The 22,679-nt window shown below is 42.8% G+C and overlaps 1 protein-coding gene across 5 annotated transcripts; it reads right to left on the bottom strand.

Annotated features, from left to right (window-relative positions):
• Positions 1 to 2,742: 2,742 nt before the first annotated feature.
• RNF19B (ring finger protein 19B) lies at positions 2,743 to 22,026 on the bottom strand. Of its 5 annotated transcripts, none has more exons than XM_081055489.1 (9): positions 21,299 to 22,026; positions 12,868 to 13,073; positions 11,378 to 11,522; positions 9,805 to 9,967; positions 9,241 to 9,355; positions 8,047 to 8,187; positions 6,903 to 7,110; positions 4,334 to 4,465; positions 2,743 to 3,572 (listed from the first exon to the last, which is right to left on the bottom strand). In XM_081055489.1, the coding sequence occupies exons 1-9, from the start codon at positions 21,925 to 21,927 to the stop codon at positions 3,101 to 3,103; spliced, it is 2,211 nt and encodes a 736-aa protein (XP_080911615.1). In that variant the 5' UTR covers positions 21,928 to 22,026; the 3' UTR covers positions 2,743 to 3,100. The 5 variants fall into 5 exon arrangements, with proteins under 5 accessions (XP_080911615.1, XP_080911619.1, XP_080911616.1 ...); XM_081055493.1 differs by having other exon boundaries at positions 2,743 to 3,622; positions 11,378 to 11,519; XM_081055490.1 differs by having other exon boundaries at positions 11,378 to 11,519.
• Between the last annotated feature and the right edge of the window lie 653 nt (positions 22,027 to 22,679).

The raw sequence follows: 22,679 nt of genomic DNA, 5'->3' as shown, positions 1-22,679 counted from the left end.
AGGCTGGACCTCCAGGAAAGACTCCCAGATTGTTCTATGGGAGCTGCTACTTCTGGCACCATCAGAAAGATGAGGAATCAGGAGGCCACCACAGACTGACTACAGGGCAGGGCAATAACACATCACTGTTATTTATGGATCAGGAAACCCTTCACACCCACAAAACTTCTGGTGGACACTGGAATACCACTAAGGTCTCTATATCCTTGCAGGAGCAACAAAGTAGCTGAAGATGATCGCTGAATCACTTTTTCCTTCCACATTGCGTTTGTGCATCTAATTGGCAAAACTTATACTCAGAACCTTGTTTCAAGGGAAGTTTAAGAATATACTGTAGTTTTTAGCTTTCCAGCCTGTGGAGTGTAAGAAAGTACGTTAGAAAGACGTAGGAATGAATGAGAACCTATTTACCATATCCAACAGTTTCATTCCATCGGCCCAAGTAGGACTTGCGACCAGACACAGCCCTTTCCGTTTTAGCCCCTTTGAAAGTTGACCACAAACACCCATCTGTTTGGCTTCGAAGATTACCTCTTCCTGGTCTCAAAGGAACCTAAATGTCCTTCTCTTTAGTTGTTTTGTTAATTGACACAATCTTGTTCCCAGTCATTTCTGCCTAATGTGCTACTCTCCCCCTTGGTCCACCATGTTCCAGCCATAGAGGCCTGTACGCTGTGTGTCTGTGTGCTTAGATTGAGAATGCCCCCCCAGAGCCTTTGTACTTTATTCCTCATGCCTGTTAGCCACATCGTTCTCACTCCATTCAGGACTCTAATAATACGATGGTACTTTTATCAAAGAGGCCTATACTAGCCATCTGAAGTAGTACCATCTGCACTCTCTCTTCACTTTCCCAGCTTTGATTTCTTCAGGGCACTAACCCTCATCCAGTGTATGTATCTGATCATCTTTCCCCACTACGGTGTTAGTTTCACAGGAAGAGAAATTTTGTTTTCCTTATTAATGCATCCTATACCTGAAATATAGTAGGTATTTCAGAATGAATGAAAGCTCTACCAAGAGGAAATCAAACATTTCCCACATTCTGAGCTGAGCAACTTTTCCGATGCATTACCCGTGTTCTCCTCCAGGTGGTGGTGACAGGCCTTTTCATCCACTAACCTCTAGGAGGTAGAACAGTAGTGCTGCAAAGGATTGTAATAAACTTAGTTTTTCATAGCCTCTGGTCTAGAGTTCTGGGCTTTTCTTAGTTGATACCCATAACATCCTTTTGCTTTTTTCTTCCTGCAGGAGGAAAAAAACAGGGGCCTTTATCAAAAGCATTTTCACTATACCATCTCACTTAATCTTTACACTCCATAAATAGATTATCTCCATTTTGGCTAAGAGAAAACAGACTCAGAGTAAGTTGCCCAAGTCTCACAGCAGTAAGTGGAGCCTAGAGAATAATACAGATTTCCCTGCAGACTCCTGTCCCTCCAACAGCCTTTTTAAATTTTATCCAAGTTAACTGAGGTAACTGCTGTCTTGCTGAGGCTTCAAGAGAATTACAAGTCTTGAGTTGGTAATTTGCATTTCAGAGATTTCCAGACTGTCTGCCCCTTTTCCCAACAGGCTCCCTTTTTCACATGTGGACACCCTCTAGGGTGCCTTCTTCCAGAGGTCAAAAGTCCACTAACAGCATTTCCTGTCCCAGGTGCAGGGAAATGTGCTAAGTCTGGTTGCAGTGCCCGAGATAAGAACCGTCCAAGATGGCTATTGTCCAGACTCATCCTCATTGTGGTAAAGCACAGGCCAGAAAGACAAAGAGCAGGTGCACCTGTGAAAGGAAACAGAAAGACATCTGGTCCTCAGGGAAAGGATGTTTTCAATTCTTCCTCTGGGCCCAGGGCTAAGGTGATACAGAAGTTTGGTACTGGAACCTCCTTTAAATACTGTCTGAGCGCTGGGAAAATTAGGGGCAGGAGAGAGTAACTCAGTCACAAAGTGAGTTACTGCCAGATTTGAAATCTTATATCACGTCTCATGAAATCTTGTAATTTTTCTGCTGTACTGTGAATGAGTGTTCATTTCTTAGATCATTGTTCTAGACAGAGCCAAAATCCCTTGTAGCTCAATTCTGATGAATTTATAAGATCAGATAAAATTGAATACGTTGAGATTTTAATGGCATTTCCTCTCTGCTTTCATTACAAATTTGAGTCAGGTTCCTTAGGCTCTTATTTAAAATATATTGGCAAAACTGAGAAAGCTCTTTAGGACAGGGAATGTGCATCTGAGATCGTAACAAACTTGGAGATTATTCTTTGGTGATTATGCAGAGTCAGTGCATTTCTTCCTCCAGTAAGAATACAAATTTCCCAATTTGTAATTCTGCAACAGTCAGTGGGGTGCCTCTGAAGAGCCACGGAACTGCCACCCCTACCCTCCTCTGGGAACACATTTTTAGTAGTGACTACAATACAGAAAAGGCTAAATAAAAAGCTGTAACAGGAAAACTGCACAGCTGCCTCTAGAGGGCAAACAAAGTTCATTTTAATCTACAGCTTCTCTGTTTGGCTGACTCAGCTATTTCTTCAGTCTGACTACAGAGTCCAAAACAAGCCTAGCTTTGCTTCCTGTCATGCTAGGAGTCCTTGGTTTCGATGACTCCCCTGCAGTCTGATTAGAATACAATCCTTCTTCCCTGGGATTAAGAGCACTCAGATCTAGAGACTGTTAAACATGCAGTGGTCTGTTTCAAACACTTGGCTCTGCCCACGCCAAGGAAAAGGAGATGAGTTGAATTGCAACAGAAATCTTTATTAAAATGTGTCCTTAAGTAATGTTAGCATACATACAATATACACACATACATCTGTACACTCTTTGACACACCTCACGGATTGCCACCATCAGTGTAACCAATAAATTAAAACTAAAAAAGGCGGGGGAGAGGGGAAGGGTGGGACTAAGGGCAAAATTTCCATGTTTTATCTGTAAGAAATTGCAAATTTCTTAGAATTTCCTTGGGGGAAACTTATGACCAGAGAATCTTTGAAATAAAATACATAAATCTCCGCCCTTCCCCCCCGAAAAAAAAGATTCCAAAAGATGCAGTTACAAGTGTGCTTCTCAGAACAGGAGCATTCATTCCACTTCATACTCTGGCGTCTGCACCTTCTGGCTTCAAGACAGTCTTGCCCTCAGCTGGGGCAGAGAGGTTCATATGGGCACTTGGGCTCGGTGCACCTTGGGCTCTGGGAGTCGGGGGGCAGGCTGCAGTATGGGAGCGAGGGGAGCCACACTCATCTGAAGTGATGTCCGGCACGTCATCTGACTGTGTATCAGAGCTCTCCAGGTCACTGCGGATGCTCTCAGGCTGGGCCAGGCTGATGTCCCAAGGTCTGCTGGCCAGGCAGTCTTTCTGTTCACAGCTTTGGTGTCTGCAGGGGGGATGCTCTTCATTGCTGCCACTGTCGCCACCGCCACCACCACCACCACCATCTTCTTCATTCTCTGCCATCTGAGCATGAACATGGAGCGAGTCCTCTGTGCTGCTTCCACTCACCAGCTGATAGTGGCTTGGTTTGGCTTCAATGTCCACTTGGATTTCCATATTGTTGCATTCTCTGTGGAGACAAAATCCACTTTGCTGAGTCATGCATGAGTCATGCTCTACCTGTTGGTGAAAGCAGTTTGTGGGTTCAGGATTAGGAAGTCCAAAAACAGGTCAACAGACTAGAGCTCGTGTTTAGCAAAAATAAAAAATTAACCTCACATTCAAGTAAGATGGAGAAGAACAACTAGATCCCTTCAGTTAACTTAAACACATACACACCCCTCTCTGCCAAGAAAGAGCTTCCAAAATTCAACTAAGTGTGGGAGCCTCACACTACCTCACCCAAAAATGAAAGTGAAGGAAGATTCATAGTTTTTTACTACCATGCCACAATTAGAAGAAACTAAAAACTTTCCAAAAGGAAGTGTTGCAATCACATCATACCAGGTATACTAGCGTCTCAAAAAATAAAGAGAAATAGGCTACAGGAGAGCCACATCAAGCAAAGGGCAACAGGAGAGCAGAAACCATAGACCCACAGACATCAGTGAACACCAATCCAGCTCTTTAAATACCATGTGAATAATTATATGTTTAATAGATAAGAAAAGCCAAAAAAAAAAAGGAAGGAAAAAAACCCTCTAAAAACCAAGTGCTAACAAGAAGAATCAATCAAGAGCTGCCAAGAACCTGCTCAATGAATTCAGAGTACACACACTGTGTATCCCACTAGATGGCACACAGAGCCCTAACATACGGCACTGAGCTACTGAAGGCCTAGGACCCGACCAAGAAATGTAACCTCTCCTGGGCATCTAACTGTTCACATACCTGTCCTGTGGGTTGTAGGAACTGATTATGGAACCGGCCATAGCGCGAGTGCTTGCGTTGTCACTAATTGCACCAAGACTGGCTGTGTCTTTGGGGAAATTTTCCTTTTGGACATCGGCTTGGACTTCTAACCTGTGTAAAGAGGGGACGTGCAAGTTAATATGAGGCCTGGGTATTCCGAGACAGTCTGCTTCCCGGCACACATCTCTTCCGTTATTCTCTTGCAACCTGACTTGATTTGATCTTCTCCAATTGCCAAAGAGATGCCCACACATTTTCTCTCTTAAATACGCATATCTATGGAAATCGTCCCCTCCTTTCTACCCCCATTGCTACTGCTTAACTTCAGGCCTCAACATCTCCTGCCTGGAAAATTGCAATTGGGCTCTCTATCCAGTAGCCCCGAGTCCAAGTCAGACAACTTCCAGATCAGTGCCAATGGGGACAGAGATCTGATCACTTTCCCAGTCCTCTCTCGGCTCCCTGCTGCCAAGAAGCATTGAAGGTGTTCCTCATCTGTGTCTACGCTCTCTCTCCAGCTCCTCTCTCACGATACGTCCTAAGTCATAAACATTTTCAACGTTTTCTTTTCTGACACACCTAGACACATTTTATACCACCATGACTTCGCACATACTATTCCCGCTCTCTGGACATTTCCTTTCTCTAGCTGACAAACTCATACTCAGTCCTTAAGAAAGAAAGTGTCATCTCCCTCTCACTCTCCCAGCAAACCAGTGCTCCCACAGCACCTGCTTAATGTATCAATTCACGGATCTCTCTTCCACTCATCTGTGAGGTCCAAAAAAAGAAAGATCTTATCTTATTCACTTTACCCTGCAGCTCTTCCCCGTACTAGGAACTCAAAACATTTAGCAATCAACTTACCCGGAAGCTATAAGATTGAAGGACACACAGGAGCCAACCTCCTATAAGAGCAGCAAACTTTTCCACTGGTGTCTCAGAACTAAGAACCCATAACTATTTCCTTTCTTGGCTCCAATACCATTTTGTTATACACGTAAGTATTTCCTCACAATGGGTTTCACAGTCAAACCCATCTGACTCATTCATTTCCTATAAAAGGCTTTTATAGAACTGGAACAGCTGGACTGGCTAAGTAAGTTGCAGTTTCAGTCAGTCAGTCTCCAATTAGGTCTGTCTGCTTATTTGCAGGGGTATTGGTTTTAAGAAAGCACAGCAGTGAATTCTCCAGCATGAGGGGGCGGGATCCCCTGGTTAGAGACATCCAGAAGCAGGAGACACAGACAGGTCAGCAGCAGCCAGCAGCTGCACATTTGAGCCATCTCCGTCCCCCCGCCCGTGCCTCTGCTGTGCTGCTCCAGCCTCAGAGGCCCTTGAGACTGCGCCATGGCCCGGGAAAATGAGGCAGCAGAACGGAAAGTACATTGAGTCAGGGACCTGGCTTCTAGTTTCGGCTCTGTCACGGAATCACATTCACAAAGGCCAGCTATTTACATGATTCCCAGGTGGTAGTTCGTGCAATGACTATGCTAGAATCACTTGGGGAGGCTTTTCAAAATACAGATCCCACTCCAGGAGATTCTAATTTATGAATACTAGGATAGGGCCCTGAAGTCTATTTTTAAGAGACTCCCAGGTGACTGACAGGCACTCAGGTGTGGGATCCAGTCTACCTGCCATCTGTTGCTTGACTCCTTCTAATAGCCAAATGGCCATCTGGTTGGTTTCACTTTAAATACTTCCAGGGATAGGTAGCTGAGGATTTACTAAGGTAATCTATTCCTTCTTTGGATTTTATATAGATTTTCTCTATATTCTCTACAATGAAACAATTAGTTCCCCTCTAGCTTCAGCCAAGTTGTCTTAATCCACCTCATGGCATGAGTCAGAAATTCAATCCTTTCTTCCAGTTCCAGGCACTCCACATATCTGAAGGCAAGCATCGCCCCGCCCTCCCTCCCTTGCTTTGCTTTACCTTTACCCCTCCCCAGGCCTCTCGTCTTCAGAACATTCAACTAACTGCTTCTCATGTAACATCTGTTACGTTCCTCTCAATGCTCTAGTTTATCTAACTGGTGAAATGACCAAACAAGTCACAACCTTTTTAGTCATAAAACTTTACAAATTCTCAATATAAGATCATAGGATTTATTTTCCTTATCTAATAAATGGGAACAGGAAGGTAATAAGATCATAGCACCAATAAGCCAACAAAATAAAGCGTAAATGTTGTTCAACTGAAGGCCAGCGACAAGCCTAATAGAGAGCACAGTCTTGGAAATTCTACAAAAATGTCTGCTTTCCCTTCCTAAAGCAGACAGCCTAATAAAGTAGAGGGAGGATCTGAAGTCAAGATTATCTTTATATGGAACAATGGAAAGAACACTGAACTTTGTGTAAGTCACTCAACCTTTTTAAGACTGTTTTCTTATTATAAAAGAAAAAAGAGAAAAGCAAAATCCTTGATGATTAAATCAAAATGAGATGACATATGGGACATGCCCGGCAGAGAAAAAGGGCTCATACAGGTATGTCACTTATTGTAATTCCAACTGGTTCTGTCAGAGATTATCTATTTGCTTACCTGCTGTATTTTCCCTTGCCACTGGATAGAATGCCCCCACTCAGTGTGCCTCCTGAGAGGGCTGCGAAGCTGGCTGTTTCACTGTATGGACCCTGCATAACACTGAGTCCATCTGTCGGGCTTCCGCTGGTGCTCAGGACACTCGTCAGACCTTCAATGCTGCTTTCTCCAATGCTGGGGTTCTTGAGGGCTCGCCAGGCATCTGCCACTGAGGAAGGAACCGAACATCTTAATTCAAGATAGCACAGCATCAAAACAGTCTGGCATTTTCCTGCAGTGACTTCAGAGTGAACAATATTCACTCAGAAAAGCACTTACCTACTCAGTTAATGAAAAGCCACTATATGCAGCCACCACACATCTAGGGTTTACCATAAGTTCATATTTAACCTTCCCAATAACTAGGCACTAATAGCCCCGATTTTAGATGAGGAAACAAAAACTTAAAACTAAATGACTTGTCTAAGTCATGGCTAGTCACACAAAACTATAATTCAGATCCCAAGTCCACTATTCCAATATACCTTAGATGCCATCTAATCAAACATGAAGATTTCAAAATATGTTTAGGTCTCATGTGCTGATTCTAGTAGGAAGCTTGAAAAACCTTTGGGGATCTTTGTGACCCAGCTGAGTTAATATGATACAGTGGAAACAACATCAAAGTAGAAGTCAGAAAAATTGCTCTAGTCCCATCTCTGCAGAAGCTCCTAAGCCCATTAAACAGACATTGAGACAAAAGCCTAAAGAAGTTCCCATTAAACGTGGAATAATAATAGTTTCTCCCTTCCCTCTTCAGAGAGCTGCTGTAAAAAAACAAGTGAGATAATAATTGTGTAAAGTCCTCTGAAAATTATAAAGTACTGTGCAGATTTAAGACTTTATTATAATCACTACTATTACCAGTGAACCTAGAGTTACTTGGAATCCTACTAGTTTGTACCTGCCACACAGAGGCAAGTACCAGAGGAATTAACCTAATAACTTTGGAACAAAGAAATGAAAAGCTAAAAATACTTTACCCCCTACAAAGCTCATTATCCAAAGTAATCCAATGGCAATCTCTCTGTAAAATGTGCTAAATTTTACTGATTTTTACCTTGTGTCCCATAAATTCAAAAGGATATTAAAATCTTCCTCTTACCTGTGATTGGACCATCATCTTCATCAAACTCAATTTTTACTCCCTTTCCGTTGGCTGTGCTAACTCCACAGCCGCCTCCACGACAGAGCGAAATGGGCACAACCCCATAGACATAAGCCAGCATAATGGGGACGCCAATACCTGGGGGAAGAGAAGAGAACATGTCAGCAGGCCATCAGGTTCCAACTGTCCTGAATTCTCCTTCCCAGCCTCAGCACAGATAAATCACTTTATAAAGGGCCAAGGAAAGGCAAAAGATGGCTAATCCCAAAGAGGCAGACTGGTTTAACAGAATGACAACTGGGCTTAGAATCAGAAAGGCCTGGATTAGAATCCTGGCTCCAACTTACTAGCTGTGTGACCTTGGATATATCGTCCCAGGGTTGTCAATGATTAAAAGAGAACGTACAGTGTCCAGCACAGTAAGTATATGTTGCTTTCACTTTCCCCCTTCTATTCACTGTTGAAGTGCTAATCCAAGAACAAATCAATAACCAAACATTAAATAAATGACTCCTGGGGTTAGGATCCCACCACAGTATTAATTCCAAAATCTTACTGCTGTGTGAGGCTTAGCTGTAAAAAGCAAAGGCTCTGAAGTCAGACTGCCCTGATTCACGCCCCAGCTAAGTGACCTTGGGCAAATTACTGTACCTTCCTATTACAACCGTGCTGCTATGAGGATTAAATGAATACATACATACAAAATACTCAGAACTGCTACTGGCACATGGAGAGCCTCCATAAATGTTACTTGTATTATTATTACTCTAAAACAAACCCTCATGCCTCCCAAAATAGTGTGAAGCATTAGGCAAATCAAAATAAAAGCAATTTGTTTTGTGGGTTCCATGGCCAGTGGAGAAAATAAGAAAATGAAAGGTGAAAAACTAGGCCTTAAAGTAATATTCTTTAATTCAACCATCTCTGAAAGATCCCTAACTGATAATTCAGCTTGGCCTGATAATTATAATAGTGCCTAAGAGAGTTAACCCAAGGTGGGTTTGGTATAAAACACAGGGGCCTCCAGAGTGAAACATCTGGCCAGCTGGCTAAACTGTTATAGTCAGAAACCTGATGAGGGGTGGGGGGGAAGTAGGATATGATGGTGGAAGAGGGGGGAGATGGGTGATGGGCGAGGGCAGGGGACAGAGGGAGAGCGGTGCGGAAGTGAGGTCTTGGCTAGCTTCTTACCAACACTAACAGCAGCGATGACTGGGGATGCTATGACCGACAAAGTCACACCTCCTGTGATAGCCAAATTCCTCTTATGTTTAGAGGTTTTCCTTCCCTCATACCTGCTGTGAATCTAAGAATAAGAAAGAAAATCCAGGTCAGCAGGTTAGGACATCAATTTTTTTTTGCCAGAGGGTAAAAGGAAAAGTGAATATTCCCATATATGCTATCTATATTAAAACATATCCCCCCCCAAGGAAGCATCTTTCTCAAATTTTAACCTAAATTAGACCAAGATGATATAAACTAATATAGAAAAAGTTAATCTAAGAAGAGACAAAATAACTCGAGGGTAAAGTAAGCATTTCACCTTTAAGTCACTGAGACAAACCAGGCCCAGGATGTTAATAAGAACTTTGAGATCTCTTGGGGGTTTATGAAAATCCATTTAAGAAATTAAGGTTATTTTTATCCAAGAACCAGCTGGTTTTCAGGCAGCTCTGAACATAAGCTCCTCCCCACTTCCTTCAAACCTTTACTAACAAACCTGAAAATGAAACATTCAAGAACTCAATGTCTTACCTTCCTGCCAACATAAACAGGAATGCCAATGACCATGGCAGGAATGGCAATGCCAGCAATGAGGGAAATCCCCACCGGAGCACCAATCAATGTGCCCAACTGCCAAAGAATTTTCTTCTTACGGCTCCATGGCTTCTTGCCCCAGAACGTGCAGCCAGAGGGGCTGCGAAAGAAACATACTGAGGTTAATGTCAGTGTTACAGATGCTGGAGGGCTTGATTAGGGCAACAGCCTTCTTTTCAATAGGAGTGATTAAGAGCTATAAGAAGTTCCAGGAAATGAATACATCACATGAAGGGAGCAAAGGACAAGGCCAGACTATTAGAGCTCTGGGCTCTTTACTTGTGTTTTGGTAAAGGCTGGCCTCCACACTTGAAACCTCTTCTCTCTTCCTTCCCGCTGAATTCTGTCTTCCCTGACCTACCAACCCTGATCTAGTCTCCCTGCCTGATACTGCCAGGCATCCTGCAGACCCTGCACACTTGACACCTGATCCAAACGCATTGTGCCTTGCAGCAAACCAACACTCTGGTTTGCAAAGTTTTCTTGGCGTATGTCCTAACACATCCAATAAATAATGTAAACCATGTTCCTGGGAAAGGATATAAAAAGACTTTGTCACAACCTTTATGTCAGTTTCAGTTTCGTAGTCTTGAGTTGGCCACTTGTACACTCAGCCCTTTTAGTCCAAATATTTTTGTTCATTCCCTTTGTCCTGTCTTCCCTACCACATGGGATAAGCAATTACAAAAGCAAGGATCATGTCTTATGCACCCCTGTGTCCCTTAATAATTGAAAACTATAAGTACTCAAATGTTAGCTAAGTTGGAAATTAAAGTGTTTCCTCCACACAATGAATGTTAAATTTGTAAATATTAACTCCTTCAGAACAATATTTTAATATGCACTCAAAGAATTCTTTGGAAACTCACTATATGCAAGGAGCTATAGAAAAGTAACTCTGGCCTTAAGAAACTTATGTAGTTTAGCAAAATTAGACATGTACAAGAAGTAGTGATGACATTTATAAAGAAACCTTTAAGGAATGTCAGTGAAGAATGAAGCAGAAAAAGCTGGGGAAGGCATCACAGATGAACAGCATTTAAGTGGCCCTTGAAGCACGGATAAGAACTGAACAGGTTAAGATAAAAGAGGGTTGCTGGGAGGGTGAGGTGATTAGAAAGCATTCCAGACAAAGCAAAGAACAAGAACAGTATGGAGGGGTAAGATAACACAGAAGAGATACAGAGAACAGCAAGCCCAGATTACATATCTGGAATATAACATGTATGAAAGCAAATGGAAAAAGCTAGGAAAGAAAATTAGGGCCAGACCGTGGAAAGCCTTAAAAGCCATGCTAGGGAAACTGAACTCTATCTGGAAGGCAATGGAAACAGTTCCTGGAAGTTGCTGAACTGGAGGAAAACATGATCAGACGGGTGCTTCAGAGGAATTTTTTTAGTTTTCTTATGCTATAATGACAGGACAGACAGCTATGTCTTGTTGACATCCTTTTCCCTAAATCAGCAAGAGAACAAGCCTATAAAAGCAATGGACACATGATCTGTCTCACCTGAGGTAATGCAAGTCTGAGATCTCTTTCATACAAAGCCAACAGAATTCACAACCACACACTGCACAGGTCATATGATTACAGCTTCCATCATTCATCTTGATAATGTAAGCACTGCATCGTGGGCATGGCTTGATGTCATCTGCTAAAGGGGAAGGAAGAACGGATAGAAAAATACCCCCTGTTAAATCTACTGACGTTATTATTCCTAGGAGTACATATGAAAAATGAGGAGGCAGTCAAGAACTTTTGACTGAAAATTCCAAATTGTGCAACCCGCTTCACTGGGAGGCTAGCTATGTCTAGACCTCAGGAAATTTCATAAAATGGATCCTGTCTTATATTGAGCTTCCTATCCTCAAAACTGACATCTTACATACCGTGTTTCCCCGAAAATAAGACCGGGTCTTATATTAATCTTTGCTCCAAAAGACGCATCAGGGCTTATGTTTCAGGGGATGTCATCCTGAAAAATCATGCTAGGGCTTATTTTCTGGTTAGGTCTTATTTTCAGGGAAACATGGTAGCACTTCAGCCACACTCTGAACAAGGAGACTTCCCTGGAGAGGAAGATGTTTCCAAAAAAATGAAATTTCACCAGCCAATAGTCTGGCAGAATTAAAAGTAAAGTCCAGCAGGAAGAACAGTCTGCAGACTGGAATTGGCTTTAAGTTTTGAAAAACTTTAGTTCAGGAAATTCATTTCTGATACTCAGGCTCACCTAGTATCATTGTGATGTGCGGTTAACATATAATTCAGTCCTTTTCCATTATACTTTTAAATTCAAAACTGAAAAACAACTGGGTATGCTATATAGCATATACCTGGTAATTTTCACAGCAAGCTAGAACTATCCTATTAAAATGACAATTTTAGGAGATTAATGCTGTGCCAGGAAAAAGTGAATGGTAAACTCTTTCCTACTAGCCTCTCCCAAATGACATCAGTGAAATAAATACATTTATCAAAGGCAATGAACCCACTGACATTTTAAAATAGGTTTACTCTGACTTGTAAAGGTTGGAACTGAACGCGTCATGTTCCTTCTTTCCAGGTTAATCATTAATCCATATTATTATTTCCTTTCCTTCAATCTGTAGCCTGCTTCCAAAAGTGGTGATGCACTTAAGGCTAATAGGAAAACAGTTCTGGTATAACACTAAATGTCTTTCTTTTTGCTCACCATGAAAGTTGTGAAAAAGCCCCTTGCAAAAGGACCTAACTGCTGTACAATCTGAGACATATTACCAAGAAGGTAGAAACCAGAGTATTTAATTTTGTTGTATTCCAATTTTACCTGGGTTGAATAACCTGTGATGGTCAGAGAGGGAAGTTACATATCAAATATAATACTGAAAGTACTGTCAAATAGTTTCTGCTTTCTGCTCCCAGGAAATACTTGGTTACAAAATAATGTAATCTCTCCCAGCTTTGGGCTCACATTATGAAGTATAAAATAAAGAGACAAAGGAGACAATGGCAATTTATACCTGGTCCAGATTCTTGCCCATAACTGAGACCCGAAGTGTGCTTGGTCCGTACTCGCAAAGTCTGCGCCCTCTGCTGACGCGCCATGTCGCATGTCTGATTTGGATGCCATATTTGCTTGCAATGGTAGCAGAACTCGGTCTGGCATCCTTCCCTCTCACAGGTCAGCTTTGGGCAGCTGGCACAGCCATAGGCAATAACAGCATAACTGGGTGAAGAAATAGGAAGTGGTAACAGAAAGGTAAGAATGATTTAACCAAGACAAACATTCATCAATTCCAGTGGGGTAACACTGTTTGGCACCCCCCAATACTACATATGATGAAGAGAAAAAACACACACATATAACACATATGCACAAGTGTGCCTAACAAACTGTAAAATGTATTGTGTGAGAAAGTAAATTTCCTGAAAAAATAGGGGGAAATAGCACATTTAGCTTGAATTTCTAGCATGTATTCAGTCATAGTTTAAACTTTTAGGAGCAGTTTGCACAGCAAGTTTCATAAACAACAAGGTACAAAATAATTTCCTTTTGATGGTTTACTATATTTAGAGAGATAAGAATTTGTTCAGATATATGGTGATGGAAGGAGAACTGACTCTGGATGGTGAACACATGTGAGATATAGACGATGTATGACAGAACTGTACACCTAAAATCTATGTAACTTTACTAACAATTGTCACCCCAATAAACTTTAATTAAAAAGAAAATAATTTGTTTACATTAAGAGATGGAACATTTGTAAAATTAAAGAGCTATAGCCAAAACTAAAGCAAGTGTACTTTTTCATTTTTAAGTTCCACAGTGAAGCCGGTCTGACCACAGCCTGAGAGACAACAGCCATAGATGGATTCATGATCCAATTTTCCTACTGAAAGTTCATACTATCTTTCTATACTTTTTTTCTTTCATTCTCAGTTCAAATCTATACCATAAAATATCTTTTTCTCTTGATAGGCTCCAGAATCCAAGAATACCAATTATCTATCATATTAATTAATATAGACCTAAGGCCGTATCTCCTCCCCTCTTCTGACCCATATTCTCAGTAAAGACGGGCAATTCAGAATCTATGAGTACCAGCATTTATGAGCACCAGCATTTACTGTTTCTTATAATTCATGTGTCTTTACTAAGAATTACTCTCCTCAAAAATCCAATATATGTACAAATATTAGCCTTTGTGACTAATTCTAAATATGTCAATTAAATACTCAGATTACACTAATAACTGGACACTTATTTAAAATAAAATTTTAAAATAAACTAAGAAAAAATGAAAAAGGGAAGACAGCAGTTGTGAAATTACACACAATTTTTAGACAGGTCAATGATTTCAGGTTTGTCATCCGCTATTCCTCCAATAGCCAAAGACCTCAAATACTTACACAAAAGGCTAATAATGGTTTCTGGGGGACGATTTATCCTATGGTTTGTTTATTTGAATGTGCCATCAGTGTTCATAAGAGCAACTCAAGTTCTCAGGTTTATCATAGATTCTGCAAATTGATTTGAAAATGACACTAAAAATATGGATGACAAGGTATCGATGTTATATAACATTTGCCATATTGAAACTCTTCTCAGAAAGAGCAAAGGGAGAATAGATCAACGTAGATCAATGTATGAATGTAAATGATTCATATCCTGTAGGGGTTCCCAGCAAATCTAGCTGCAAAATTACTAAACAACATTTCTCCTGAAGAAAGTAACTTGCTTGCTATTGTGTGTTAAATGGGAAAGGCACTAGATGATCCAGAAAAGTATTAAGTCAACCTCTGATGATACAAATTAGATAGACTGCCAGTCAGAAAGCCTTGAACATTTCATGATCCATTCATTCCTACTTTACATGGTGGGAGTAAATATTTAACAATTTACCCCCAACCACCCTGTTATTTTTAAATAAGAACATTTGATAGGATTGGCAATGTCAATTTTGGGTGTGGAATTTGGTTCCAAACAAGTAAAATAACCCCAAATGCTCATGAACCCACATCAATCTATTACCATGACTTAAGACACGTGAATTACTCAGAATTATTCAAGGCACATGATTTGGCATTCCTGTTTTTGGGTGCCTGGTCTGGGTTCCTTGCCCCTGACTCATAGTACATGACACTGAGCTAATTAAAAATCCCCAAACCTTAGTTTCTATTCCCAAAATGGAGTATTCCCAAAATGGAGTATAGGTGCTTGCCATCTTCAAGTGTAACTAAACATGGTCTGAAACTGCATTTGAGATCTTGTTCTGAAAGGTATGGTATGAAAATAGCACTTGTTTTTGGTCCTACTTCCTGGGCTTTGCATACTCTATTTCTTCTGCCTAGAAATGTCCTTTCCTTACTTCTTGCCATGGCAAATACTCATTTAAGAACCAGCTCAAATGTTCTCTATAAAATCCACTAGCTGGTTGTCTATTTCATGCCTGTGTATAATTACTTCATAATATTTATCACATATTGTAATTATGTTCCTATGTATACTTCCCCAACCAGACTACACTCAAGGAAAGTATCATCCATTTCTCATCTTCAGGGTCTAGCACACTGGTTCATGTTTAAAATACCTATACTGAATGAAGGCTAGAGAACCTTCCCTGCTTGGATTCTTTTTTTTTCTTTTCCTTTTTCCCCTTCCCTCCTCCCCCAACCCCCAACTCCAAGTCAAGCCATTGTTCTCAGTCTACTTGTGGAGGACGCAACCCACTGGCCCATGTGGGAATCGAACCAGCGACCTTGGTATTATGAGCACAGCACTCTAACCACCTGAGCCACCCGCCGCCCCCCCCACTCCTGCTTGGGTTTTTCACTTTCCCCAGGGCATTCTTCTGCTCTAAAGCAATCTTTTAAACTTATCCATGTACCTATGGACTTACTATATGCCAAGGACTAAAACTTAATTCTAAAATTCTGTGTAAGCCCACTTTAGGAGTAAATTCCTAAGTTCTAAGTAGAGCAATCTTATTCCCCAGGTAATAATAGGAAAAAAGCTTCATCCTTGAGACCAAATCTGCCTTAACCATCTTGTTTCTCTTCCATGTCTCACTCTGGAATCTCTCTCCTCCGCTGCTTCCTGCTCTTAGCTTATCTAAGCATTCAGGTTTGCTTAATTAGAAGCTAAATAGAAGGTGTAGGAAATTACATGCTGCAAAGAATACAGATGTATACTTTCTCCCCCTTAAGTTCATACAACTTTTACTAATTTTGTTAATTTCCTAAGTCATCATAATGGGTGACAGCTAGACCACAGCATTATCTAATTTCAGCCATGGAGGAAAAAAAATCCCATTAGTATGAACCTGATTATGTTCCAACAGACCCCGGTAGTTAAAGAAATGTGTTCCTGTATGATATCTGTACTTCCCAGCTCCAAGTTCATTTTACAAATGAACCCTGAGCATGTGTAAGGGTGGTAGACATGAGCCAAGTTGTCACAACTAGACTCAAGACATAGTCTTGTATTTCTGTACCTCTAGGCATTTGCTCTTAACATTCTGGTTTAAGATGCATTTTTCCCTACCTATATCTTTGCCTGATATGAATTCCTACTCATATTCTTCAAACCCCAGATCAAATATCACCTCCTCTGTGAAATTTTCGTTGACACTGTCATGCAAAACTTTTCATCTGTCCTCTAAAAGCACTTGATTTTCTTTCGTATTTGTTGCAGTGCATTTATAATGATCTGCCTACCACCTACCTACCTATTTCCTCTACCAGGTGAAACTCCCTGTCAAGAGGACCATGTCTAAGTCCTTTTCGTAATACCCAGTACTCATCTAAGGCTCAACAGTACATAATTCTCAAAAGAGTTTGTTGAATGATCACCTGTCCGTTCTCTTCTTACCCACCCCCCTATATGTTTCTCAAAAAAACTGTGCTGTTTGTATTCTTTTTCTTATCAACATTCAACTATTGATCCTATTCTTCTGAGAGCTAACTGAAGATTCTGTTCATAGTATTGTAGAAAAAGTTGGAATATAGACATCTTAGTCTAGAGGAGCTCTCAATCTATTCAGAGAACAAGACTCATTGTTAAATAAGGACACTAATAAGAAGGAAGGCCAGAATAACCATAAGGGAGTTTATACAACTGCAAAGAGTCAGGGAAAAGTTTCAGTCACGCCTTAAAGATGCCATAGAAAAAAACAAAACATGTTTCCTGGTGATCTAAATTTGGGAAAATTATACCAGATTGAAAATTTACACTGCGTATTAGCATTAACAAGATTTAGTGTATATCAGCATGTTTAAAGAAGCTCAGAAATAAGGCTGCTTTATTTTGTTCAAGCCAACATTTCCCAAAACATTTCTCTTTCCAGTAATGACTATAATATACCTTGGGAAATATTGATATATGTGAAAAATAGAAAATAAAATCAAAAGATGGTTGGATAGTATAAAGGGGCTTAAATCATAAGGCTAGGTCATATAAGTAAGTTATTAAAGACATTAGAACTCATCTTATAGGTCAGGTATGAACAGCTTTAAGCAGGGGAGTCATATAAAGTGCTCCACTTTAGAATGAGCACTTTCACAAATATGAGTGTTTTTCAGATTCTGAAAGGGTTTAAAGATTGTCAACAGGGCATTTGAGAGGAAAGCATTAAATATTTACATGATTTGAGGGTTTCTAAAAAGACTTCATGTTAAAGCAGAGACTCTAAGGGGTAACAGGATCAACTGCACCATTTATTAGCTGTGAGACATTGGGTCCCACACAAACTTCTCTGCACTGGTTTCTCCTTTATAAAATGAGTTTACCACCATCTACTTGTATGAAAGTAAAACGAAATTATTTCTGAATGAGGTTATAGTCTGAAAATTATAACGAACTACAAAAATGTCAGTTATTTGTATTTTTAGTCAATTTTATCTCATTTAAAAGTATGTTTTAAAGATTACACTTTGTGGTATTGTACTTAATAATTTTAAATAATAATGTAAATGTTTCCCCCCTGAAATTGGTTCCCTTATTTACAAATAAAATAGTCTCAAGAATGTGAAAAGAAAAATTCAGGACTCTCTGCTCTGTTCTACAACTATTCTATACACAAATACTGAATTTGTTAATATATAGTGTTCCCACTATCAAGAGTAATCACAGTAAAACTAATGATCAGATCTCGGTAGGACCACTTCCATGCTGCCCCCACCCTGCCAATATACACACACATAGACACACAGAGAGCAAAGGGAGAGCTTGATCTGTGGGCAGTAAAGACGGTCAGATATGAAAAAAGATAATTGGGGGCTTAGGCTTCTCTTCTAGTGCTCATTCACCATTTTTAACAGACCCAGAAGAATAACCAGTTTGATTAAAACAAAACAAAAGAAAACAAAACAAGCTGTTTTTTTCTTGGCATTAAAAAAACGAGGCAAAACCACTGACCACATCCCCAGGGAACCCAGACACCTGTTTGGGAAGTAACAGAATTTTACAGTTACTCCCTGTTTATCTAACACCTTCAACTGAAGATCTTAAAATATGTTGCAAACATTAAGTCTCTCAAGTCAGGAAAGGATTAGGACTATTTCAGATAAGAAAAATAAAGAGGCTGTTAACAGAATCAGAAAAGAAAATAGAGGGGGCCTGCCCTGTGGTTCAGGCGGTTAGAGCTCCATTCCATGCTCCTACCTCCGAAGGCTGCCGGTTCGATTCCCACATGGGCCAGCGGGCTCTCAACCACAAGGTTGCCAGTTCAATTCCTCGAGTCCAGCAAGGGATGGTGGGCTGCAACTAGCAAGGGACCTGGAGCTGAGCTGTGCCCTCCACAACCAAGACTTAAAGGACAACAACTTGACTTGGGGGGAAAAAAAAGAAGTCCTGGAAGTACATACTGTTCCCCAATAAAGCCCTGTTCCCCTTCCCCAATAAAATCTTTAAAAAACACACACACACACAAATAGATTCTAGCACCTTTGTCTCACTCAGTATTGTCCTTATGAAATGATCCAAACAGTAGCATCCACAATAATAATGACAAGCCCATGCTTTTTAAAACTGAGGCTGGGCCATAAGAATATTGACCTTGGTTGGAGTTAAGACCAGTGTTCCCACTAGTTTTAGGACCCTGAACAGGTCACTCAATTTATTTAAACTTCAGTTTCCTCGTCTGTAAAACTAGATCAAATCTATCTTACAATGCCGCAAGGATCAAAGTAAATTATGTATGCCTGGCACATGGATACTCAGATGCTAGGTTGCTTTCTTTCCCCAGACTTCACCTTCTTTAAATCCACAGGTAACATATTAAAAAGAAATTATATATAGGAGGAAAAGGGGTGGTAGAAGAGGATAAAGGGTTGGGTCAAATATATGATGATGGAAGGAGAACTGGCTCTGGGTGGTGAACACACAATTCAATATATAAAAGATGTATTATAGAATTGTACACTTGAAACCTATGTAATTTTACTAGCCAGTGTCACCCCAATAAATTTAATAAAAATTAAAATTATATATAAAGTTATAATTCTTTCAGCTAATTAAAAAAATAAACTCTGGATGATAACTGATCCAATACTTGGCTAAATTAAGAAATGGCCTAATTCTTTAATTCTTTAAATTCCAAATCAGTAATGATTTAAAGTTGTCATCAAGATTGTAAATTAATTCCTGTCCATTTTTATTCATGTGAAGAAAGTCTGAGATTGCCTTCAGAGAAATGAAAAACAAAAAGGGAGCTATTCCAGAAAGATAATCAGTGGTGCCACATTTCTCAGTTAAAATTCAAGGAAACTCACATCTCAAAAAGGAGTTAATATACTATTCCCAAATTAACCATGTAGTGTTCATTTAAATTTCTTTGGTTCAGAAAATAGATTAGTAAGTGTCTGTAATACATGGATACCATATAAATTAACCTCATAGGGCCAGTAAGATCACCAGACTACCACATGTAAGCAAAAACTTCCGAGTCTACATGGTCCTTTCTGATACTTTTTAACTGAAAGTGAAAATGACCTACCATAAACAGGATAGACACAGTACCATTGACCACAACACTTCAAAGTAATTCAGAAGCCCCATCTCAGTGAGGTTAAATAACACACTCATCTCTACACACATTTGGCAGAACAGAAAAATAGAAGCTAACTCTTACTCCCCTAGATACTCTACGTGGGCTTCTTTTGAAAGAAAGAAACAAGAGCATCATGGAAATCTTAAAAGAGCTTTGATATATAGGCTACAATGAAAAGCCCTTCTTAACTCCTTTGAAGCAAAGGGTCAAACAGCTTTTTACTAGCATTGCATTTAAACACTGCAAGGAGTCCCTAGCATCTTTTTGTCCCCCCAAAATGCCAAAGAATAAAACGATCTGCCCAAGGTCAAAGAGCAGGTAAAATAGCACCGTCTGACTCCCAACCACTTAGATGAGCCCCTCTTTGCTGCATGCAATCACTCATAGGATGTGCTAACAGTTAATACACAATCAGATTTCAAAAAGTGGGGGGAGGAGGATCTCCAATGAATGCTCCAGACAGTGAAATCCGGCGGCATTACGTCTCTGTAGAGTCTCTGTAGAGACTGCATTTTTTCTCACTGACCTTAAAAAATTCAGCATACACGGAGCATTAAAAAGACCGTCATCAAGAACTGAAGATCAGAGGGGCTGGGAGACACGTTTTCTCCTACCCAATCAACCTCTGGGCATCCTTCTTTCTCAGTGACCCACTGCTTCCTGGACAAAGGGTCCGTTCACTCCGCACCCTGCCCCAAGCAGCAGTGTGAGAACCACATGGGGCCTCCCAGTAGCTCGGCACAGAAGACACGCCATGTCCAGGGGGCCCCGAGAGCCCGGCCAGTGAGCTGTCTTTTCTCCCCAGGGCCATTCTCATCACCCCAACTTTCAGCAGAGGGCTCACCTTCTCCTGCAGTGCTGCTACGTCTGCCACTGGCCCGATGGACACACCGCTCCGAAGCGCTGCCCCCTCAGAATACCCTCATTCCGTCTTCTGCCACATGTTAAGAGACGCCCCTCACCCCCAGACAGAGGGGCATTTACCCGACAAGAAAGCGCCGCGCTCCTTGACTTGGTGGCTAGGTCCCTCCTTCGCCAACGGCTCAGCCCCCAGCTCAAGCTGCCGGGCAGGGGTGGGGTGTTGGGTGCCTTCACCGCAACTCGTCTGGGCTTGCGGACGGTCCCAGGTACCAAGCAACGGCCGGGGCCGCGCGTCTCCACCGGGCACCCCTCGCGCCTCCCTCCACGCTGGGGCGCGCGCACACACACACACACGCGCGCACACACACACGCGCGCGCACACACACACACTCACACACACACACGCACACGCACACGCTGCGCCGAGGGCCGCCTCCCCGGGCCCGCCACGCGCAGGGCCAGTCCCCAAGCGCCAAGACCGGGTCCGGGACCCCGGGCCGCAGCCCGCCACCCCCGGCGGCCACGCCCCCGCGCTCACCCGCAGTCCGGGGCCGGGCACCAGCGGCAGTCCGGGTCCGAGGCCAGGTAGCGGCGCAGCATGAATTCCTCGTACTTGTGCATGAGCGGCGGGTCGGCGAGCAGCAGGCGGATGTCGTGCGGGTTGAGTCGCTCGCTGCACTCGGGGCAGCTGATGGGGACCCGGCTCTCGCTGATCTCCAGGCGCAGGTAGTGGCGGAGGCAGTCCCGGCACGAGCGGTGCGGACAGCTGAGCAGGCGCGGGGCCCGCTCGGGAGGCAGCCGCACCAGGCACAGCGGGCACTCCACCTCCTCCGGGCCCGCGCCGCCGCCCTCGGCCGCCTCATCCTCGAACCCGGGCCCCACCGCCGCCTCGGCCTCCTCTTCGGCCTCAGCGGCTGGCTCGGCGGGCAGGACCTCGGGCGGCGGGGCCTGCGCCGCGGCTGGGAGCTGGGAGGGCGGCGGCGGCGCGGCCGGGGGCGGCGGCTCGGCCTGCGGCTTGGCCCGGGCGCGGCGGCCGCGGGCCGAGGCGGAGAAGACGCCGTGGAAGGTGAGGCGTCGGCGCCGGCCGCCGCTGCGGCACTTGGGGTCCGGCGTAGCCGCGTGTAGGGATGTAGAGCGCGGCGACTCGGAGTCCTTCTCGGAGCCCATGGCCCCCAGAGGCCGACAGGCGAGGGGCGCCCAGCGCCGCCACAGCGCCCACCTCAGCGGCCCCTCAACCTGCGCCCCAACCGCCGCCTCGGCCGCCGCCGCCGCCGCCGCCCTCTCCAGGATAGAAACCAAACGGCGTTGACAAAGTGGTTATAAAGGCTCCGCCCCGCCCCTCGCGCCGCTGCCCACTGCGCAGGCTCTGTGCTGAGATACCTCACAGCCCCGCCCTCCCGGCCGGGCGCTGGGGCGGCCGCTAGGCGGGGCTGAGCGGGGAGGGGCCAGGCTGTGGAGGCGGAGCCTCGTCTCCCAGTCATTTTATTCCAGGACAGCCATCTTGAGGAGATTTTAAGCTGAACAGCCTGTCTTGGTTTCCCCCAGTTCTATCACCCTCTACCCCCATCATCCCAAGATGGAGTTTTCGGTTTGCCTTTCCTCATGAATAGGTGGAATACCACTTCCAGAAATTGATGCTTCAGTTACTTCATCTGTAAAAAGCAGACAAGGGTAGATTAGATAGTGATTCCTAACTGGTCCACCTTCCAATATTTCTTTCGTTGTTGCGTATTAAACAAAAACCACTAATAAAGAATATAGTCATTCACTGAGCATCCACAAAGTGGAGTCATTACTAGATAAGCCAGAGAGGGTCCCCCCATCTGCAAGAGACAATTCCTTAACCTCGCATTCAGTGCTCTCTGTGAGCTAATAAACTGTGTTACTAGGCCCACCTCATGCTATCCTCCCAGTGGCCT

This window comes from Rhinolophus hipposideros, assembly GCF_964194185.1.
Source record: "Rhinolophus hipposideros genome assembly, chromosome: 8".
In the NCBI taxonomy this organism is placed as follows: Eukaryota; Metazoa; Chordata; class Mammalia; order Chiroptera; family Rhinolophidae; genus Rhinolophus; species Rhinolophus hipposideros.
The sequence above is the reverse complement of the archived record's forward strand: the minus strand, read 5'-3'. Positions and strand labels throughout refer to the sequence as shown.